Consider the following 23903-nt stretch of genomic DNA (forward strand, 5'->3'; position numbering starts at 1 on the left):
TTTCAATAGCTGTTATCGTCCGGCGTTTCCGCCACTTGTTGAGGCGACAGCAACATTACACTGGATACTGTATCCTGGAGCATTATGGCTCAGCAGTTTACTGTACTCAATTATACCTGTCTGTCACTCTCCCTCTCTCACTCTCTCCCCTTCTCTCTCTCTCCCTCTCTCACTCTCTCCCCTTCTCACTCTCTCCCTCTCTGACTCTCTCCCCTTCTCGCTCTCACTCTCTCAATTCAGTTCAATTCATAGGGGTTTTATTGGTGTGAGAAAACATTATGGGTGCGTTCGGAAATACAGCATTGAGCGCACTGGCCAATACAAACTAATGCGTGAGTGCACTCCCGGTGTGCATTTCCGAATGCACCCAGTGTTTACATTGCCAAAACAAAAATGTAACGAAACAAAACAATGTATGTACAATTTAAAGGTAATCAAGAAATGTGTAAACAGAGCTCTGTAACATCGCAACATAGGTTACAAAACCATAAGAATTGCGCATTTGCTGTCAGAACATAGTTATAGTACAACGGTTCTCAACCTTTTCAGGCCGCGGCCCACGACCCCCAAAATAATCATATCTGAACTGGGGACCCCCCACCTTATGAGCACTAAGAGTTGAGGCATTACATTTTGTTTAACACAGTGAAAATAGCAGATATACAGATATACATTTTCACAATTTCTGCCTCTAATATTTGATAATTTGGCCAATGTTTAATTTGTCATTTTAGAGCAGGGGTCCTCAAATAGAAATCTTGAAGGTCCACAAATATTTTTTTGAACCAGGTCCGGGTCCGGAAAAACAAATATATTATATATTATATATTATATATATATATATATATATAATATGTATGTATGTATGTATGTATGTGTGTGTGTGTGTGTGTGTGTGTGTGTGTGTGTGTGTGTGTGTGTGTGTGTGTGTGTGTGTGTGTGTGTGTGTGTGTGTGTGTGTGTATGTGTGTATGTGTGTATGTATGTATGTATGTATGTATGTATGTATGTATGTATGTAAGTAAGTAAGTAATGGTCTGTTTCCAGATTCTTTATTAAAAGGGTCTTAGGTCCTTAAATTATGACTGTCATCTGGCCTGGGGATTCCTCCAAAAATCATTTGGGGACCTCACTTGACTGAAGTGCAACAACCCATTGAAGGGAGATTACAGAATGTTTAAATCAAAGTGGAGCAGAGATCTTTTGCGCTAATGTTTGTTGCTTTGTTTTCTTTTAACACACTGGGATAATTTTCGAATAATTTATGCTTGTGTCACAAGTTCTCACAACATGAATATCGATCTGAAAACAAGTACCGCGCGTCAGAGACTAAAGCGGCTCGTAGCTCACTCCTGTACTGAGTAGTGCAGCTCACAGCTAGCTTAGCTGCATGGCTAGCTGCATATCCATGCAGAAAGAGAGGACGGCGGTGGCACGTCCCGACAAACTCTCTGGAGAGAAGATTACAATCCTACAAACGTATTCACGTTGATGTTGTTGTGCGTGAATGAAACCCACTGGTTAATAGTTGCGCTGTTGCAGGCTGCAGCTCCGAACGCTTACTACTGAGACGCTTCGCTACCGTGGTCTGTGCAAGGAAGATTTTGGGTCTGTGGAATGAACTCTAGTGACCCAGCTGGCATCAGCCAATCAGCTCGTCGTTGTCCCCCTCTCTCTCTCTCTCTCTCTCTCTCTCTCACACACACACACTCACAGCGCATGCAATGAATGAAGTGAAACGAAGCGTGGAGATATTTTTCCTTTTTTTTTCTTCTTTACTATAATTCGTCCTGGGTCCGGTCGGCGGTGCCTCGCGGTCCGGACATGGACCGCGGTCCGCCTATTGAGGACCCCTGTTTTAGAGGTATTAAAAAGTCTGTAAATTGTCACTTTAGAAATGTGCAGGTACCTTCTATACACTTAAACTTTGATGATAAAGGTTTGAAACAGATTGCAGCAATATTTCAATGTTTTGTGTCCCTCTCTCTCTCTGTGTTACAGGATAGACAGCGATGGCCATGACCTGCTGTCACTACTACTGCAGGTACGTAGTGCACTACTCTCACCGGTGGTGGAAAAAGTACTCACATTCTTCACTTGAGTAAAAGTAGCGAGATCGCAATGTATAAATAATCCGTTACAAGTAAAAGTCCAGAATTGAAAATCGACTTGAGTAAAAGTACATATATACTTAAAGTACTCAAAGTACAAAAGTAAAGTACTCATTAGGCAGAAGGGCCCACTTCAAATCATTTGAAAATAGACAGATCTACAAGCTCACGATGTGTCACATCACAACGCTATTTTCAAATGGCAGAAGTGTATATAGGGCTGAAGTGGTTAATGTATGTTTTGTAATAATAATCAAAATCTTCAAAGTAACTAGTAACTAAAGTTTTCATATAATTGTGGAGTAAAAGTACAATATTTGCCTCTAAGATGTAGTGGAGTAGAAGTACTAGTAAGACACCTGAGGGTGGAATGCGACCTCAGGGTGACATGCAACCTCGCCCTAAAGGGCGAGGTCACGCCAATTCTTGACCATCTGGCCAACCACAGCGTTTCTCTGACGATTCTAGTTGTTGTCATTCTGGGGGGAGTTTGTTCATGTTTTTGTGAGGGTATCAACCCTAGGAGACACGGGGAGAACATGCAAACTCCACACAGAAAGGCCCTATCGCTCACACCCTAGGTTGGGTTGGCGATAGGGCCTTTCTGTGTGGAGTTTGCCTAAACATGGAGATGTGGTACAGAAGGACTCATATATGGGCATAAAAAGTATGTCATGTGACATCACTTCCTGTACAGACAGTCAGACAGACAGACAGACAGCCATTAGTCTCGCGTGGCCAGACTGTTGCCTCCGCGATTTGGTCAAATGCTCCCAGCATACAGTCTGGCAGACGGAAATAGAAACGGTGAGTGCGAGATGAAGCGGAAGTGAAGCCCCCACGTCACTTCCGTTTCAGTCTCACATCGCACATATTTATCATTATATAAATAAAAATCATATAAGCATGTTTAGCTTGATGCTTAGCAGAAATGACATTTTAAAATATATTTTATTGAACGGTAATGCCCGTTTCCGATACTCGCCGTTCGGGAGCTGCTGTTCCAGACTCTATATAGCATTCAGAGATTGTGGCATAGTTGTCTGGCTACGCGAGACTAGACAGCCATTGACTCCGACCTAACAATGGCTACTGTCTATGACGGTAGTTGTGGGCTCGCCTGGAAGGCGAGCACACGTATGATATCTTCATTGTGGGCTCGCCTGGAAGGCGAGCACACGTATGTTATCTTCATTATTTATCTATCAGTCAGTCAGTCAGTCAGTATCTCCTCAAAACTTTGGCGCGCTTCATCTCTTAAACGCTTACACCTTTCAACACCATTCAAATTTTTATGTGTTCAGCTTACTGAGGACACGTGTGCTTGTACTTTTGGTTTTGAAATGTTTTGTAGTATAAATATAAAAAAATAAAAATGTTTAACTTTAAGCACCCAATGCATTTCCAATGGGTTTAGTAGAGTGGAGAGAAGGATAATAGACCCATGTTTATGTTAAGGCGCTGTGGCTGCAGTGTTCACACTTCAGATATGCTATCTATATCATTGCGTTCACACAGGTCTGCTCTCTGATTTGATCCAAATGTCTAAGCTGTGTGATGTATAAAACTATAGTTATAGTTAAAACTATAAATAAATGTCCCTCTCCACTCTACTGATTACACAGCTGTGATCAAGAATCAAGTCCGGGCGATGGGATGTAAATCCCATAGCCATATATCCTAGAGCCCGCAGGGACAGTCAGCCATATTAGTGGTTGTTGTTGGTTGTCAGGGAGATATCAAAACCAATGCATTTCCAAGTCAGATCCACAAACACAATAAAAGCCATGCTCCACTCCTCAGTCTGGAGTGGCCACATAGAAGAACGCCTTGGTTATAGACATAGTGGAGGACAGATGTGATCTGGGATTGTTAGCCTACAGTATATGCACTCAATATACTCCACTACAGTTGGAGTCCATTTGACAGTTGCTGGTTCCCAAACACAGAATCAAAAATGTAGATCTAGAACACATAGAATATGTACAGTACAGTAAGGTTCAGTAGAGTACAGTAAAAGTACAGTAAGGTTCAGTAGAGTACAGTAAAGTACAGTAAGGTACAGAAAGGTACAGTACAGAAAGGTACAGTAGAGTACAGTACAGTAAGGTACAGTAAAGTACAATACAGTACAGTAAGGTACAGTAGAGTACAGTAAAGTACAATAAAGTACAGTAAAGTAGAATAAAGTACAGTAAGGTACAGTGGAGTACAGTAAAGTACAGTAGAGTACAGTAAAGTACAGTATAGTAAGGTACAGTAGAGTACAGTACAGTACAGTAAGGTACAGTACGGTACAGTAGAGTACAGTATAGTATAGTACAGTAAGGTACAGTACAGTACAGTAAGGTACAGTAGAGTACAGTACAGTAAGGTACAGTAGAGTACAGTAAAGTACAGTAAGTTACAGTAGAATACAGTAAAGTACAGTACAGTAGAGTACAGTAAAGTACAGTAAGTTACAGTACAGTACAGTACAGTACAGTACAGTACAGTACAGTACAGTAAGGTGCAGTACAGTATAGTAAGGTACAGTACAATACTGTAAGGTACTGTACCTTACAGTACCTTAAAGTATCCTATTTGTTGGGTTGGAATCGAGCCCACACTGTTTCGAAGGAACAGTATTTCTAGTTATTTATCTATCAGTCAGTCAGTCAGTCAGTATCTCCTCAATACTTTGGCGCGCTTCATCTCTTAAACGCTTACACCTTTCAACACCATTCAAATTTTTATGTGTTCAGCTTACTGAGGACAAGTGTGCTTGTATTTTTGGTTTTGAAATGTTTTGTAGTATAAATATAAAAAAATAAAAATGTTTAACTTTAAGCACCCAATGCATTTCCAATGGGTTTAGTGAGTGGAACAGAGTGGAGAGAAGGATAATAGACCCATGTTTATGTTAAGGCGCTGTGGCTGCAGTGTTCACACTTCAGATATGCTATCTATATCATTGCGTTCACACAGGTCTGCTCTCTGATTTGATCCAAATGTCTAAGCTGTGTGATGTATAAAACTATAGTTTACTGTCAATATTCCAGGATGACCTCCCACTTGGGTAATGACGCCCCCTGGCGATCATTCAGAGAAACTACTTCAGCTCCCGTACTAACGTAGGTAGGAAGGGCCTGTCACTCAAACCGGAGTGACCCGCCTCCAGGCTATATAAGCCCCCGGAGGCGGAAGTAACATCCTCTTTTCACTCTCTGCGATATCACATTCAGATAAGTTGAAACTCAGCCTTTGTATTTTATTCTTCGCGCATTAGCCTAAAGCGGTGGCATTGGAGTCGCCCACTGGCGAGTGTAGAATTATACCCGTACTTAAGAATAATTATTCTTGTCCCGTCCTAAACCGACGGTTTTCTTTTCTATAACAAAGAAATTTACCGCTTGTTCAGGCTTCTGCCCGAACCAAGCGTGGCCTAGCTTTAGCCGTTAGCTTGTTAGCTCGTCAGCTTCCTTTGTTAACGTTAGCTACATTGCTTCGCTATGAACCCTCTTGCTTTCTGCCGAGGGAATGTATGTTTGTTCTGCTGTTAGCTTGTTAAGGCCTCTGCCTGAACCAAGCGTGGCCTAGCATTAGCCGTTAGCTCGTTGCTCGACAGCTTCCTTGTTAACGATAGCTACATGTTTCGCTATGGTCCCTCTTGCTTTTCTGCCGAGGGAATGTATGTTTATGCCTGAACCAAGTTTGGCCTAGCTTTAGCCGTTAGCTCGTTGCTCGACAGCTTCCTTGTTAACGTTAACTACACTGCTTCGCTATGGTACATCGGTTCCACCTGGCTAGGGCAGGCCTCGGAGCCTGCGCTCCACCAGGAGGGCTTAACGCTCTGGATCCTACAGCCCAGGCTGTCCGCCCCAGGCGGCCCGCACCGATAGTCAAGGTGCGGCGCTGCCGTCCGGGGCACCGCTTGTTCAGCAGCGCGCCTTGGTCAAGATGGCGCCAAGCGACGTGAGACACCGCCTGCCGTGCAGCCGACCGCAGCTAGCTCCACTGTCACTGGAGCTGGCGGGTCTGGCGGAGTTACCGCGAGGAAGGTGACTAAGAAGTCTAACAATATCCCTCCGGTGACCATTTCTCCTACGGGCGCGGTGCCTAAAGAGTAGCGTTGTGATGTGACCGTCGGGGACGTCCCCTTCGACGTGAACTTTAACAAAGCAGTCCGATCCTTCAGGCGCGAATCGGACCTGAGCTCCAGTCAGAGCTAGGGTTCGTACTCAGGATACTCTGAGGACGAGAAGGAGGAGGACATGGCGGAGGAGGATGGCTCTCGCCCTGTCTTTACAGTGAAAGGTAAGGCCCCTGCGGCGCCAGCACTTCAACTGCCCCTCCACCCGCCAGTCAAGCGGGTGGAGCGGGTGGAGCGATGGCAGAGGACTTTGGTTTTCTGCAACGGAGATGTTGGATTCACTAAAGCGCTACAATCCTCATGGAAGTTACACAAGCACAATCTTTTCTGGGTTCTGTCAGACCCCAGTATAGAGTGGTGGGCACGACGTTTATTTTCTGTACCCCGCGTCGGGGAAAGGAAAATGAGAATGTCGGTGTATATGCCTCCTGTGTCCCAGATAGATCTGTTGAAAGAACAAAGTCTGTTTCTGTCCAACTCTATTGCACTAGCACAGATGACTCCATCTTGCATGACTCCTGTAAAAGTGTTGAAAGTCCTGTCAGGACTTTTTAATCAATCAGGGGTTTTATCAGCAACCAGTATTGTTAATGTCTAACATTTATATGGTTCCTCTTACACGCGAGGGGAATATCCCTCGCGTGAACAATGCAATGAATTTAACGATGAGTCACTAATTCTGTCGGCCTACTATGAGCCCTCGTCACGGGACAAGCATGAAGGCCATAGCGCAGGTCTTAAACGTAAAAGTTCCTCCCCTGTCAGGGGAGAATGCTTTAGTTGCGGACATTGTAGAGGTTGATTGTGTTGGGGCAGGGGTCCGTGGTGTCACCCGGTTCCCCTCCCCCCAAACGAGGACGTTTATTTTCCCCGCGTCGGGGAAATAAAAATGAGAATGTCAATGAATATGCCTCTTGTGTCCCAGATAAATCTGTTGAAAGAACAAAGTCTGTTTCTGTCCAACTCTATTGCGCAGATGGCTCCATCTTGCATGCCTCCTGTAAAATTGATGTAGTCCTGTCAGGACTCCTTTGTCAATCACAGGTTGTGTCAGCAACCAGTAATGTTATGTCAAACATTTAGATGGTTCCCCTTACACGCGAGGAGAATATCCCTCGCGTGGTCAATGCAATGAATTAACAATGAGTCACAAAATTCTGCCGGCCTACTAATGAGCCCTCGTCAAGGGTCAAACATAAAGGCCTTCCCCGCGTCGGGGAAATGAAGATGAGATGTCCCAGATAAATCTGTTGAAAGGACAAGTCTGTTTCTGTCCAACTCTATTGCACAGACGACTCCATCTTGCATGCCTCCTGTAAAATTGATGTAGTCCTGTCAGGACTCTGTAGTCAATCACAGGTTTTTTATCAGCAACCAGTAATGTTATGTCAAACATTTAGATGGTTCCCCTTACACGCGAGGAGAATATCCCTCGCGTGGTCAATGCAATGAATTAACAATGAGTCACAAAATTCTGAAGGCCTACTAATGAGCCCTCGTCAAGGGACTAACATAAAGGCCTTAGGACAGGGGCCAAGATAAATGTATGCCTCCTGTAGTAATGATGAAGTCCTGTCAGGACTCGATAATCAATCACAGGTTTTATCAGAAACCAGTAATGTTAATGTCAAACAATTATGTGGTTCCTCAAGCGCGCGAGTGGGATATCCCTCGCGTCGACATTATGAATCCTTTATGCATGCCTCCTGTAAGAATGATGGAGTCCCGTCAGGACTCTTTAATCAGTCAGAGGTTTTATCAGCAACCAGTAATGTTAACGTCAAACAATTATATGGTTCCTCATGCGCGCGAGTGGATTTTCCCTCGCGTGAGCGATGCTATGAATTTAACCTTGAGTCAGAAATTCTGTCGGCCTACTATGAGCCCGGGTCAAGGGACAAGCATAAAGGCCTTAGAGCAGGTATTAAACGTAAAAGTTCCTCTCCTGTCAGGGGAGAATGCTTTAGTTGTGGGCGAGTCTGTTTATCAGTCGAATCGCTTTGCTCTTCCTGTCGCTCTATCGAGCGAAAACCGAACGCTTCCGGTTTCACCGGATACGGATTCGCTAGCTCCCCGCTTCCGGTCCGGCCGCAAAAGAGCTCCGCTAGTCAAGCGGTACAATCAGAAGGTGTTCCCACCTTGCGGCCTATTGAACCCCTGCGCTCCGCATCCGGGTGTTCCGGATACGGATACGCAGGTTCCCCACTTCCGGTCCCGCCGCAAAATAGCTCCGCTAGTCAAGCGGTACAACCAGAAGGTGTTTCCGCCATGCGGCCTATTGAACCCTTGCGCTCCGCATCCGGTCGTTCCGGATACGGATACGCAGGTTCCCCACTTCCGGTCCGGCCGCCAAAAAGCTCCGCCGTCACGGAAGCACAGTGGTGGGGTTTCTCTCGCTCAAAACACGCTAGCACGCTGTGCGCGCCAGTGGAAGTTATGCAACCCGAGCCATTGGGTATTTCGAACGATAACCAGGGGTTACAGGTTACAGTTCGCAGATATACCCCCGCTTTCGAGCAGGGTTATTCATACCAGAGCACGTGGTTTAAAAGCAAGTCTTTTGAGAGAAGAGATCAGCTCATTGCTAAGCAAGGGTGCTATAGTGGAGCTGGACAGGACCCAATCCCGCATGGGATTTTGGAGCCGTTATTTCCTGGTGCCCAAAAAGGGGGGGGGGCTACGTCCCATCCTGGACCTAAAGGCACTAAACGTGTACCTGAAGAAGTACGTTTTCAGGATGCTAACAGTACCCACCATGTTACGGTCGGTCAGGCAAGGGGATTTCCACTGTTCAGTGGATCTGAAGGATGCTTATCAGCACGTCCAGATTTATCCCCCACACAGGAAATTCCTTCGGTTCGCCTTCGAGGGTCGCCTGTACGAGTATACAGTACTCCCTTTCGGTCTGTCACTGAGCCCGAGGGTTTTCGTGAAAGTGACCGAAGCAGCCATCGCCCCGCTGAGACAGCAGGGCGTCAGGTTGGCGACGTACATCGACGGTTGGATGATTTCAGCGAGCTCCGCCCACGAAGTGGCGCGTCACACACAAGTGGTTTTGGCTCACCTGAAGGCCTTAGGTTTCATAGTCAACCACGGCAAGAGCATGCTGACTCCAGCAAGTCGTCTTACATTCATTGGGGTCCTTCTGGACTCATCCGACATGTCGGCCCGTCTCTCAGAGGAGAGGGTGGACAGGTTTCGGGAATGTCTCGACTCCTTTCAAGTGGGCCAGGAGGTCACTTACAGGAGTTGCATGGTACTGACGGGAATGATGGCTTCCGCAGTACATCGGTTGCGTTTGGGCAGGTTTCATTTGAGACCTTTTCAAAGATGGATGTTATCCCTCGGGATCCCGCCCTCCTTGAAGTACAAGAAGGTTACGGTTTCCCCTTCCTGCGCGATCGCCCTGTCTCCGTGGCTGGTGGAGGGGTTCCTCACCAGCGGAGTCTCGATTGGCGAGGTGGTTTCCCGCAAGTCGATCACGACAGACGCCAGTCTCAGTGGATGGGGAGCCACTTTCGAGGGGCGCACAGCGCAGGGGCTTTGGCCTCTGGAGATGAGGGGTCGTCACATCAACTATTTGGAGTTGATGGCTATACTCCTGGCGCTCAAGCATTTCGAGCCTTGGATTTTGCATTGTCACGTCCTGGTCAGGACAGACAATACGACGGCCATGTTTTATGTCAACAAACAGGGGGGCCTGTCGTCGTTGCCACTGGACCGTCTGGCTCGAGAATTGACGGTTTGGTGCTTGTCGCGCCTCAAGTCGATCAGGGCCTTACACGTCCCAGGTCTCCTCAACAGCGGAGCAGATCTCCTGTCCAGGGGAGGTCCTCGCTACGAGGACTGGTCTCTCCACCCCAGGGTGGCGAGCCAGAATTTTCGCAAGTTCGGTCAGCCAGTGGCGGACCTGTTTGCGTCAGCGGAGAATACGAAGTGTCCGTTGTTCTTCGCGGTGAAGGGCAGTCCTCCCTTGGGGTTGGACGCCTTAGCGCACACGTGGCCGAGAGGTCTACTGTACGCGTTTCCCCCCTTCGACTTAATCCGACCCACTCTGGAGAGAGTCAGGAGGTTCGGTCTGGAGATGCTCCTGGTGGCTCCCTACAAGGGCACGTGGAGATCGGCGATCGCCCCTCTCCTTTGCGAACCGGGTTGGCAGCTGCCTCAGTGCAGGGACCTGTTGAGTCAGGCCAGGGGGGAGATCTTCCACCAAGACCTGCAGGTCCTAGACCTGTGGGTTTGGCACGTGAAAGGTTAAACCTGCTGGCAGCCGGTTTTTCTTCTGAAGTGGTTGCTACCATTCAGAGTGCTAAGGCGCCCTCTACGAGGGCGTCTTAAGATGGAAGGTGGAATGCCTTTGAGGACTGGTGTGAGTCGCGTGTTCCACCTGTGGTGGCTCATGTGGCGTCAGCCCAGGAAATTCTGGAATTTATGCAGAACCGCTTGAAAAGTGGTCTGGCATTTTCTACCCTTAGGGGGTATTTGGCGGCTATTAATGCCTGTCACCTGGGGGTGGCGGGCAAGGCACCTTCTAAAGTCCCGGAGGTCATCAAGTTCATGCAAGGAGTTGAACGTTTGAGGCCGGTGACTAGGTCTTTGTTCCCAGTTTGGGATCTGCAGGTGGTTCTAGGGGGCCTATGTCGGGCTCCCTTTGAGCCGCTTGTAGGGATGCCTTTGAAACTTTTGAGTTTCAAGACGGCTCTTTTGCTGGCTTTGGCCACGGCTAAAAGAGTTGGTGACCTGCAAGCTCTCTCGGTGTCTGCGGAGTGCATGCAGTTTATGAACAATGATCTCAAGGTGTTGCTCAAGCCTCATCTTAAGTTTGTTCCTAAGAACATGGTGGTTCCTAAGGAGCCTGTTGTTCTTCTGGCTTTTCATCCTCCTCCGTTTGTCTCGGTGGAGGATGAACGGCTGAATTGCCTTTGTCCTGTCAGGGCATTGAAGGCCTACTGTGACAGGACTGCTGGTTCTAGAGCTTCTTCTCAGCTCTTCGTGGAAATGGGCAATGTTCTTGTCAGAAAGCCGGTGTCTAGACCCACTCTTTCGAGGTGGATTGTGGATGCTATTAGGCTGGCTTACTCTAGTGCGGGTGTGGAAGTGCCGGCGGCACTTAAAGCCCATAGCACTAGAGGTGTGGCTACTTCGTGGGCACTGGCAAAGGGAGTCTCCGTTCAGGAGATTTGTGTTTCGGCGAATTGGTCTTCGCCTTCTACCTTTGCAGCCTACTATCACCTGGATATCGAATCCTCTTCGCTAGCGCATTCGGTTCTGGGTGCAGTTGCCTCCTCTACGTCATAGAGGAGTCGGATCTTCCCCTCCCACAGGTGGGCATGTAGCCACCTGGGGTATTTTGGGGGGACCCTGTGTTTTCCTTATATAGTGTGTCTTACTTATAAGGCGGACTTGTCCTTTTCATTCAGTTGAATGAGGCGGACTTCGGTCTGTCAGGGTCTCTCCTTATTTTCTCATGCCTTCACACCCAGGTCCGGTGGGCCTGGGACCTTCTGGGTGATGGGTCACGCCCGTTTGGGCTGTGCTCACCCGTAGGAGGGGTGTGTGGGGGTATGAGAGTAGGTTGTGGCTTAGAGGGGAGTTTAAGAATCCCAAGTGGGAGGTCATCCTGGAATATTGACAGTAAACGGTAGGTTCCGTACGGAACCATTGTTTACTTAGATATGGAAGGATGACCTCCCACGTAATGCCCCTCTGTTTCACTGAATGTGGCAGAGAGTGGTATTAAGAGGATGTTACTTCCGCCTCCGGGGGCTTATATAGCCTGGAGGCGGGTCACTCCGGTTTGAGTGACAGGCCCTTCCTACCTACGTTAGTACGGGAGCTGAAGTAGTTTCTCTGAATGATCGCCAGGGGGCGTCATTACCCAAGTGGGAGGTCATCCTTCCATATCTAAGTAAACAATGGTTCCGTACGGAACCTACCGTTATAGTTAAAACTATAAATAAATGTCCCTCTCCACTCTACTGATTACACAGCTGTGATCAAGAATCAAGTCCGGGCGATGGGATGTAAATCCCATAGCCATATATCCTAGAGCCCGCAGGGACAGTCAGCCATATTAGTGGTTGTTGTTGGTTGTCAGGGAGATATCAAAACCAATGCATTTCCAAGTCAGATCCACAAACACAATAAAAGCCATGCTCCACTCCTCAGTCTGGAGTGGCCACATAGAAGAACGCCTTGGTTATAGACATAGTGGAGGACAGATGTGATCTGGGATTGTTAGCCTACAGTATATGCACTCAATATACTCCACTACAGTTGGAGTCCATTTGACAGTTGCTGGTTCCCAAACACAGAATCAAAAATGTAGATCTAGAACACATAGAATATGTACAGTACAGTAAGGTTCAGTAGAGTACAGTAAAAGTACAGTAAGGTTCAGTAGAGTACAGTAAAGTACAGTAAGGTACAGAAAGGTACAGTACAGAAAGGTACAGTAGAGTACAGTACAGTAAGGTACAGTAAAGTACAATACAGTACAGTAAGGTACAGTAGAGTACAGTAAAGTACAATAAAGTACAGTAAAGTAGAATAAAGTACAGTAAGGTACAGTGGAGTACAGTAAAGTACAGTAGAGTACAGTAAAGTACAGTATAGTAAGGTACAGTAGAGTACAGTACAGTACAGTAAGGTACAGTACGGTACAGTAGAGTACAGTATAGTATAGTACAGTAAGGTACAGTACAGTACAGTAAGGTACAGTAGAGTACAGTACAGTAAGGTACAGTAGAGTACAGTAAAGTACAGTAAGTTACAGTAGAATACAGTAAAGTACAGTACAGTAGAGTACAGTAAAGTACAGTAAGTTACAGTACAGTACAGTACAGTACAGTACAGTACAGTAAGGTGCAGTACAGTATAGTAAGGTACAGTACAATACTGTAAGGTACTGTACCTTACAGTACCTTAAAGTATCCTATTTGTTGGGTTGGAATCGAGCCAACACTGTTTCGAAGGAACAGTATTTCTAGTTATTTATCTATCAGTCAGTCAGTCAGTCAGTATCTCCTCAATACTTTGGCGCGCTTCATCTCTTAAACGCTTACACCTTTCAACACCATTCAAATTTTTATGTGTTCAGCTTACTGAGGACAAGTGTGCTTGTATTTTTGGTTTTGAAATGTTTTGTAGTATAAATATAAAAAAATAAAAATGTTTAACTTTAAGCACCCAATGCATTTCCAATGGGTTTAGTGAGTGGAACAGAGTGGAGAGAAGGATAATAGACCCATGTTTATGTTAAGGCGCTGTGGCTGCAGTGTTCACACTTCAGATATGCTATCTATATCATTGCGTTCACACAGGTCTGCTCTCTGATTTGATCCAAATGTCTAAGCTGTGTGATGTATAAAACTATAGTTATAGTTAAAACTATAAATAAATGTCCCTCTCCACTCTACTGATTACACAGCTTTGATCAAGAATCAAGTCCGGGCGATGGGATGTAAATCCCATAGCCATATATCCTAGAGCCCGCAGGGACAGTCAGCCATATTAGTGGTTGTTGTTGGTTGTCAGGGAGATATCAAAACCAATGCATTTCCAAGTCAGATCCACAAACACAATAAAAGCCATGCTCCACTCCTCAGTCTGGAGTGGCCACATAGAAGAACGCCTTGGTTATAGACATAGTGGAGGACAGATGTGATCTGGGATTGTTAGCCTACAGTATATGCACTCAATATACTCCACTACAGTTGGAGTCCATTTGACAGTTGCTGGTTCCCAAACACAGAATCAAAAATGTAGATCTAGAACACATAGAATATGTACAGTACAGTAAGGTTCAGTAGAGTACAGTAAAGTACAGTAAGGTACAGAAAGGTACAGTACAGAAAGGTACAGTAGAGTACAGTACAGTAAGGTACAATAAAGTACAATACAGTACAGTAAGGTACAGTAGAGTACAGTAAAGTACAATAAAGTACAGTAAAGTAGAATAAAGTACAGTAAGGTACAGTGGAGTACAGTAAAGTACAGTAGAGTACAGTAAAGTACAGTATAGTAAGGTACAGTAGAGTACAGTAAGGTACAGTACGGTACAGTAGAGTACAGTATAGTATAGTACAGTAAGGTACAGTACAGTACAGTACAGTAAGGTACAGTAGAGTACAGTACAGTAAGGTACAGTAGAGTACAGTAAAGTACAGTAAGTTACAGTAGAATACAGTAAAGTACAGTACAGTAGAGTACAGTAAAGTACAGTAAGTTACAGTACAGTACAGTACAGTACAGTACAGTACAGTACAGTACAGTACAGTAAGGTGCAGTACAGTATAGTAAGGTACAGTACAATACTGTAAGGTACTGTACCTTACAGTACCTTAAAGTATCCTATTTGTTGGGTTGGAACCGAGCCCACACTGTTTCGAAGGAACAGTATTTCTAGTTCCATATGACATCTCCATGTTTAGGCCAAACAGATTCGCTCCATTTCTCCATGTATAGGTCCAAATGCCCAACGTTGAGCTTGACTCAGTCCATTGAGTTGGCCTAACAATGGCTACTGCCTATGACGGTAGTCCCATATGACATGATGGAATGGACTTTCTCCATATATAGTGTTCTCCACATCTCCATGTTTAGGCCAAACAAATTTCGCTCCATTTCTCCATGTATAGGTCCAAATGCCCAACGTTGAGCTTGACAACGAAACGTTCTTAACACAGACGCCCCCATATTTACATATATATATAAAAAGTATGTCATGTGACATCACTTCCTGTACAGACAGTCAGACAGACAGACAGCCATTGACTCCGGCCTAACAATGGCTACTTTCTATGACGGTAGTCCCATATGACATGATGGACTGGACTATCTCCATATATAGTGTTATCCACATTTTGTGTAGCCGCCCTGTACAGGAAGTGATGTCACAACTCGCTGACATCACACTGACATCACAGAGGATACGGAAGGACATCACAGAGGATACGGAAGGAAGGTCACTCAAGCGACACGGTTCTTCAGAGTATATGCGACCTTCGGTCGCAACTAACAATTGGAAAGTAGGGTACCTCAAAACTGTACTTAGGTACAGTACTTAAATACATAGTTACTTTACACCACAGCATCTCACACATAATGGAGACGGTAACATGTGAAGAGATAGTGACTGTACTGTACTGTACACATACATGCACGGCCCAGGGCTTGAACCATTAGCTTATTATTATCCTCTCCGTCCCTCTACGCCAGGGTTTACACCCTAGGGTGCCGTGATGCCAGTCCAGGGGTGCCGCTGAATGATTCAATAATATTTGGAATTCATAATATCGCTACATCAATATCACTTCACTATGCTTAGTAAAACAGACCTGATTTGCACTGTACTTGATGAGTTATTTTTCCATCTACAGCCAACTCTTTGTCACCAAAAATAGCAGGTCTATCGGCTATTTTTGGTGAACCTTCCCCCCAGAATAGGGATGCTGAGGTTTACAACATTACGTATTATACAGAGACAAAAAGTGAATAACAATGAATAACAAACAATGAAACAGTGATAACAGTGATATGCAGTTAGTTACTCTGTTTAGCCACATTAGTGCTTGGCTCTTCTGTCCACTGGCTGTCCCTCAGTCGATGACAGCTCTACACGTATTGTGCAGCCAAGAACATATTTAAGCGATGACTTATGTATTTTCCATCAGTTTTATAAATAATATAAATGAATATAAACTATCTCTCTCCAGTTTGAGGCTAAGAAGCGTGTGTCTGCAGAAGATGCTCTGGGACATCCCTACTTTAAGACTCTGGGGGAACAGGTCCAAACACTGGCTGACAGTGAGTATACAACACACACACACACACACACACACACACACACACACACACACACACACACACACACACACACACACACACACACACACACACACACACACACAACACACACACAACGCACACACACACACACACCTTCTCAACATCGTGCGGGGTCAAACAGGCCTCCAGATGGAGACCCTTACAGTTTCTGTTTTGTCTGCTAAAACTAAGGTGACATTCACATCAGTATGTTTTACTCTGATTAAAATGTATCCTGGAGTTCATTGTCAGAAAGTGCGCTTCGTCTGGGCTGGGTGTGAAGGCTTATGTGAATTCTGTTGCGGATCAAACAAACACATTCTAATCCACCAAAACACTGTGGTCTCTTTTACGAGTGCACCAGAGTGCGGTTAACTGTTGGTGTGAATCCAATCGGCGTCAAATGCAGGAAATGAACCAAAACGTGGTATTGTGAGTTGAAGAACTTGTAAACACAGGGGGAGAAGCGCACGGGTACTTCCAGCGGTCCGCTTATTATCAAATAGGTGGGCCTGACGTAGCCTGATAAATCAGTCCGCACATCACCACCCCCTGTTGGTGGGTGGTGTGTAGTGTGGACTGAACCCGGAGATATTTTATTTTATTTCAAGCTCGCCTAAAGAGCGGGCGAATTGAATGGGCCAATCAGGGCTGTAGACTTGAGGCACGTGGTAGGCTGGTCCGGTCCCAGCCCCCTCCCTTCGGAGCTGTTCTGCCCACGTGAGAGTCCGTAGTGGACTCTGATTGGTGCTCTTCTGCCCACGTGAGCCGCTAGTGGACTCTGATTGGTCCGTGAAAACTGTCATGGCGGAGTCAGACTCGACTCGAATTCTTTTAATAAACTATACAATTGTGCCGTTTCATTACGTTTTAATACCATTTTGCACTAACGTAAACATGCAGTCATATAATATGTACGTATTTTTGCAATGTCACGCCACGTCGCCGTTGGCGACACACGGGGCTGTGTGTGTGTGTGTATGTGTGTGTGTGTGTGTGTGTGTGTGTGTGTGTGTGTGTGTGTGTGTGTGTGTGTGTGTGTGTGTGTGTGTGACATCAATAGGCTTTACCCCGCCCCCGCTGAAGTAGAATCTCCGTCCCCAGGCTCAGACTATAATATATTATTCGCCCCCTCTATTGATGCACCTTCTCCTTATTGGTACTGTACTGCTCTTGTCTTTGTTTTTTGTTTTTTTCCCTCTTATCTATCTTTCTTACGTCTCTGTAACTTTGTAAATAACTGTATACTGCTGTGCTACTACTGGACAACTAAATTTCCCCCTTGGGATAATAAAGGTATCTATCTATCTAGACTCAATCCCAAAACGAAGTGTGTGATAGTCTGACGCTTGCAGTCAGGCTAGGCCTGACGCACATCAAACTTTAGCATTCAAAAGGTTGAGTGTCACTGATCTTACCGACGTCTTTCTGCCCCCTTTTCAGCTGCCTCCATCTTCTCAGTGAAGGACGTCCAGCTGCAGAGAGACCCAGGGAAGAGGTCTTCCGTCTACACAGAGACAGGTGAGTCCCAAAGGGCTTCAGGAATCAGGGCTAACAAGGGGAGTAAAGCTGTAGACCCATTTCTCAGAGCGGCGGCCATAACTGCAGGGGGTCACATCAAATTCTGGGCCCTGGGTACAAGGATTCACTCACATTTTGTGCTTTAACTATTGAAAAATAGCAGATATACAAGCTCAAAGCGCGGCACCGAGTGCGGCGCTGCGAGCTTGTAGATCTGCTATTTTTGAAAAATCGTGAAAATTTGTGCAAGTCTTTGAATATTTCAAATCCTTTTTTGAAAAACCTATGTTTCGATGTCAGTGGTGCTCAAACTTTTTCATGGGGAGGACCCCCAAAATGATATGTATTTGGCCACGGACCCCCATCTCATGTGACCCCCAGAAGCAAAATTTGAGTTACAAATGTTCGCTTAAAAAATACATCTATTCAAAGATTTGCACACATTTTCAAAAGTTTTCAAAAATAGCAGATTTACAAGCTCGTAGCACGGCACTTGGTGCCATGCTGTGAGCTTGTATATCTGCTATTTTTCAATAGTTAAAGTATAAAATAACGAAGGCCCCTCCACCTTGGGCCCTGGTAACTCAGTCCCACTTTCAAACGGCTTCGCTTCGCACGGCAACACCGCAGCTACGCAGCAGCGCTCTGGAAAAAAGGTCTCCTAGGCGATGGAAATGTATACTGGAATACAGGACGAGCGGCGGCGCAAAGCTTCTTTGCATGAGCGGGTCCTACTCTCTATCTGCTTCCTCTCTGTCCCTCTCTTTCTTTCTCTCGGCCAAACGGCGTGCTTTTCGGTGTGTCTTCATGTCACTGTGTGTGTGGTCACACATGTCACATGCCAGCGTTCCCCTCAGTCAGTCGCCCCCCCCCCCCCCTCCAAAAAAACTGGCCTGGTTCACACTCCCATGAAGGACAAAGCCTTAAGTCAAGTCAAGTCACATTTATTTATACAGCACATTTCATATGTAATATGAACAGAGAAAATGCAAAGGTCAACGATGACACAAAATGCACATAATTACATATGATAAGAATACTTTAAAATAAAGGGACAGTGTAATAAAAAATCACACCTAGTGTGAAGTGAGCAGTGCTATTCATGAGTTAATTTCATTACGTGTCACGCAAAGCTTGGCCATTGTGACCCTGGGCATACAGCAAACTTTGAGCGCTTTGTGCCAAGATGTAGGCAAGATGTAGGCCATGCTTCAGAGCCCGGACAAAGCTAGATGTTGGAGCTTAGCTCCTTCTTGGTGCACCGCTCAGAAATTAAGATAACTGCACATTCCAGACTTGTGATAGACTTTTGATTTTGATTTTATTTTAAAGGAAAACACTAGACTGGTATAGAATTCCCCAGAGTGGGACCAAAGTGACTGAAAGCGCTATAAATCGATTTAGAGTCGATGAAGACTCTTTTATGCCTTATCTAGACTGCTTGCTTGGTCCAACACGCTTGTCTATTATGTTCAGACACAGCTTTAGATGTTCAGCAAAACGAAATAATTTAATTTAACAATAATGCTATAGTCTCTACAGTAACAGCGGTGGTTCTCAAGGTGGGGTCCGGGGACACCCAAGGGTCCCTTGAGGGAGTTCCAGGGGGTCCCCAGCTAAATGATAGATAGGAACCAAATGACCCTTATGGGTCTGTAACTCAGAGAGTGTACAAATGGAACCAAAACCAAAAAGTTAAATTAACATTGATTTTACAATATAAATTGGTGTCTCGGAGATTGGGGTCTGTAGCCTAATGCGTGTCAAACTGGGGGTACTTGAAATTAAAATGGTTGGGAATCACTGGCACTGCTAGAGCTTTAAAAATGGGGGTCCGTGGACTAATAAGTGTACATTTTGGGGTCCTTGACGTGAAAAGGTTTGAGAAGCACTGCCCTTCAGTATGTGTTTACAACAGGATAGTGAGAGACGTGTGAAGAGCTTATTTAGCTGTGTTTATTATTATTATTATTAGAAGTGGGCTTTCAAACCTGGCCATTGGGAAAAGCGGGACAACTCCCGAACGGCCGGTTCAGGCCGGCCATTAGGAAAAAAAATTAAATAAAATGTCGTCCTTTGTTCCATTTTGGGGGCTGGGCGGCCAACAAAGTAAATCGTCACTGTCGGGCAGAAACCTTGTATCTCCAAGTTTCAAATTTGTACATTTTTTCCCAAAGCAAAGCCCTGCTTCATCATACAAGGCAGTTGCAAAAAAGTAGTGAAAACAGCAGATCTACAAGCACACAACGCCTCGCAACGCGAGGCGTTGTGTGCTTGTAGATCTGCTGTTTTCACTAGTTTAAATCATTTTTAAAATGATAAATACAAAACAAACGGTTTTGGACATACAAGGTTTCCACCCGACAACAACGAAATATAACTCATGTAATTGGCCCAATGGCTTGTCACTTGTCATGATCTGAAATGGCAAATCTTTGAGCAGCAGCAGCGCTATAGAGAGAGATCTCTATAGCGCGCAATGAGGGCCTCTACAACTCTTTTTCCCGGGCTGAATCAGGGGCCCAGCACGTCCCTGACCTCTACAGTGGCCTTCTTGTTTTTCTACCTTCTACTACAACAAAACGGTGTGCTCAAAATGTGGACTTAGGGCTGGGGTGACCAGATGTCCCAGTTTTTTCCCCGACAAATATCTGTAAAACACTAATACTTTTTGTCCCAATTTTCAACATTCCCTACGAAATTGTCCCGGTTTTCTCCATGATTAAATCAACAGTTGTTTTCAGTGGTTGCATAGACGTTCATCAAGTTCTTTTCATGTAAACATGCTCACCTAACCAATGGGAAAACATCAACAAATGCATAGCGTGTCTGAATTCAACGCCGAGGCTGATGTCTGTCAATCAGTCGTGGCCTGCAGGCCTATGTATAGATTGATTGATTGATTGATTGATTGATTGATTGATTGATTGAAGACTTTATTAGAAGTTTGCATAGGAAAAGGTACAGTTTCATGACGGTACAGTTCACTGGTACAAGGTCTACTAAAAGGAGATCCATGAAAAGACTACGCTTATTTCCACAGGAAACCATTTAAGTATCTCATATAACATTGAATGACAGACGAATAGAACACAGTACTATGCAGTAGATATGTAAAGAAAAGAAAAATGAGAGAACAAAAAAAAAAGAGTAAACCGTAAGTAAGTAAGTATATACAAAGAAGGGGCAGGGGAGGGGAGGGTTGGGCTAGGTTCGTTTTTTTTTTTACCAGTTGCGAACGGCTGCTGCCTGTAAGTGGTTTTTCAGGGCAATTTTAAAGGATGCTAGTGATCCACACTCCTTTATGGCCTTCGGTAAGGCTTTCCACATTTTGGTGGTATAGCATTTGGGTATAGAGTTTGACCATTTGTTGGTTTTGACTCTGGGTTGAAAGTGATCTGTGGCGCTGCCTCTGGTGTTGTAATTATGGACATCCTTAATGTTTATAGTACGTAACACCCTGTGGTGCGTATACATGTGCTCGTGCATGGATGCGTTCGACGAACGCGCACATTGATTTGAGGGTCCCGGTTTGAGGGGCTGATTATAATGGCCAGCCTAGTTGGCGCCCACAGAATGAAGCAATAAGCCACAAGAGACACGTGGTTATTGGTGTTTTATAACGAATGAGAGGCGTGGTGAGACACGAGGCGAAGCAGAGTGTCTCCAACCCTCTCAGCCGTTATAAAATACAGGTAACCACATGCCTTGCGTGGCTTATTGCTTTTCTAAAACGGTTACAATATGGCAACATGAAAAAATCATAGACATGTACCAATTAGAACTGTTCTGTTTCACTAATAATTCACTACAAGGTCTGCAAGAAAGTAGTTCCCAGCTACAAGAAAGTAGTTCCCAGCTTTTTTGCCAACAACACAGGTGCAGATAATTGGTGCACTGTGGAACACTCAAGGAAGGTTAGGCAGGAACAGACAACACCCGGAAGTTGGCACACCATGGGACGCCGCCATGACACTTTTGGGTGGCGGAAGTGACAAAGTGCTCATAGACGCTAATGTTATTTTGGGTGGCACTTACGCCACCCAAAGTGTCATGGCGGATGGCCATGGAGCCTAAAATGACGTTGGTGACTGTTCTTGCTGAGACCTTCTTTGGGAACACTGTGGAAAGAACATGACGCACCTGGGTTCGATATAAACTGATTCAAGGTGTGGGTTACAGTCTCATATACCACAGCAATTAAAGGGAAACCAGCCAATCAGAATCAAGGCATGGAACTAGCCGTTTTAGAACGATGCTTTTTAACCCGGGTGTGAACCAGGCTGCCTGCCTTATAGATGGACTCCAGTGGTTCTCGTGTCTCTCTGTCAGTCTCATTACGTTTGTGTTTTGTGTCTCTGTTTTCTCTCGTCGTACCTCGTCTTCTATCTTCTCCTCGCCAACCGTCTCTGTGGTGTTGATGCTTAAACTGTCCTGTCCTGTTCTTTTTTCTTCCCCCTGATACCTTACACTCTCCTTTCCTGTCCTGTCCCGTGTCTGTGTATCTTGTTCCTTTTAATCCTCTCTATTTCCTCTCTGTGCCCGCCCCGCCCCCACCGCTCTTCTTAACTCCTTCAAAACGACCCCTCCCCTCCCCTCCGACCCCTCCCTAACCCACCCACCCACCCAACCCAACCCAACCCAACCCCAAAAAATAATATAAAGGGATGGCCCATAAGCTAGGCTCCGCCCCCTCGCAGTACTTCCAGAGAGAAGCAGCCAATCCCAGGGCTCAGAGCCACGCTCTCTCCTCCCCTTCCACAGGCTGAGTGGCCCCCCTACCATTCTGGTAAATAGACTTTTCTTTTTCATTCTTTTTTCTTTCTTCTTGTTTTAGTTTCCTCTCTCTCTCTTTTCTCTCACTCACGACTGTTACAACTCCTCTGTGGCCTGGTGTACGTGCTTGGTCTTCTTATGTCTTGTATGTTATTTTTGTTATTTTTGGCTTTATTCCCCCGGCTGAGACGCATTCTCTGTCCTGAATAATGCATCGCTTCTTAACTACAGTAGGCAACCTCTTAAGATAGTAACCTCTTAAACTAGCAGATCTACTGGCTCACAGACACGTCACGCTGACACGCGTGAGCTTTTAGATCGGCTATTCTTTTGGTGCACTAGCTGCCGCAAAGTGTAAATCACCTTTAGTAACCTTCATCCTGCTCTTATTTTTGTTCTGTCCATCCCTGCTCTTTCCTTTTTAAAAGCCAACTTCACCTGTATTTAAGGTGAATCCTCTCGCACTGGGAAAACTCGTCTAAAACAAGATAACAATAGGATTCACATTAAATGCCCCCCGTTATTTTTATCTCCTTTCCTTCCTTGCTCTTGACCTCCCTCCTATTTTCAGACATGCACTTCTTTAAACCTATTTTGCCTCCTTTTTACCCTGCTTTACCGTATTGTTTCTGGGCTGTTGTCTTCTTTCCAGGGATGAAAGGTTGATGTGTTTAACAACAGAAGGAAGGCTGTGGGCCCAGAGAACGTACGGGGGACGAGAATGATTTTTTTGACTTGTCGTTCTCTTTATTTGCAGCTCTGTTTAGGTTTCTTCAGAGGGAGATGTAGACGCTTTGTGTTGCGTCTGTAAGTGGGTGACTGTGTGTCGTTGTTTGGTGCCGTGCGCGTGTGTTATAGGGCATAGCGGTGGCAGCCATTGTGTTGTGCCGCAGATTGAAAGCCCATTATTCCTTTGCCATTGAGATTTCCAAAAGATATTTATATCTATATTTATAGGGTTAAGTATTTTAAGCCTAGAGCCAAGCTTTGCAGTCTCCTGGTGAATCATGACTATATTTTTTTATTCTGTGTCAAAAACTATACCCGTTGTTTTGCGTTTAAAAAATATTTTTTGACACAGAATCAAATGTTTTATATTTTATGGTCATTATTCACCAGTAGCCTGGATGACTTGGTTCCAGACTTTAAAGGACAACTTTATTTTTTACAACAAGGGTTCATATTTTAGATTGTAATTAGAGAAAAGAAAAGATGAGTGTTAAATGTTTTCATTTACTTCTTTCTATCATTTTAGCCAATTGGGTGGTTGGGGCCGGGGGCATGCGTGCCCCCAACCACTGAAGTGGCTAAATATGTCTTTTTAGACACAATAAGCCCCCAACATACACCGCATGGTTTCCTGTCATGGTTAGGCGTGACTTATGGGGGCTATAGTAGTGTTGCTGTAAATAATAAAGAATTTTTCGGCTCATTGTGTCTAAAGACATATTTAGCCACTTGCACGCATGCCCCCACCCACTGAAATCTAAACGATAGAAAGCAGTACATGAAAACATTTAACACTCATCTTTTCT

General features: G+C 45.2%; 1 protein-coding gene across 3 annotated transcripts in view; it reads left to right on the forward strand.

Annotated features, from left to right (window-relative positions):
* LOC308291942 (cyclin-dependent kinase 17-like) overlaps positions 1 to 23903 on the forward strand; it is a 138792-nt gene that overhangs the window by 113375 nt on the left and 1514 nt on the right. For all 3 annotated transcript variants that reach the window (XM_080734097.1, XM_080734095.1, XM_080734096.1), the window contains 3 exons: positions 2002 to 2044; positions 15960 to 16050; positions 17515 to 17592. In XM_080734097.1, the coding sequence (XP_080590223.1) occupies positions 2002 to 2044; positions 15960 to 16050; positions 17515 to 17592 (212 nt within the window). The remainder of the gene's footprint in view (positions 1 to 2001; positions 2045 to 15959; positions 16051 to 17514; positions 17593 to 23903) is intronic.

Source organism: Nannobrachium achirus (genome assembly GCF_963921795.1).
Source record: "Nannobrachium achirus genome assembly, chromosome: 9".
NCBI lineage: Eukaryota > Metazoa > Chordata > Actinopteri > Myctophiformes > Myctophidae > Nannobrachium > Nannobrachium achirus.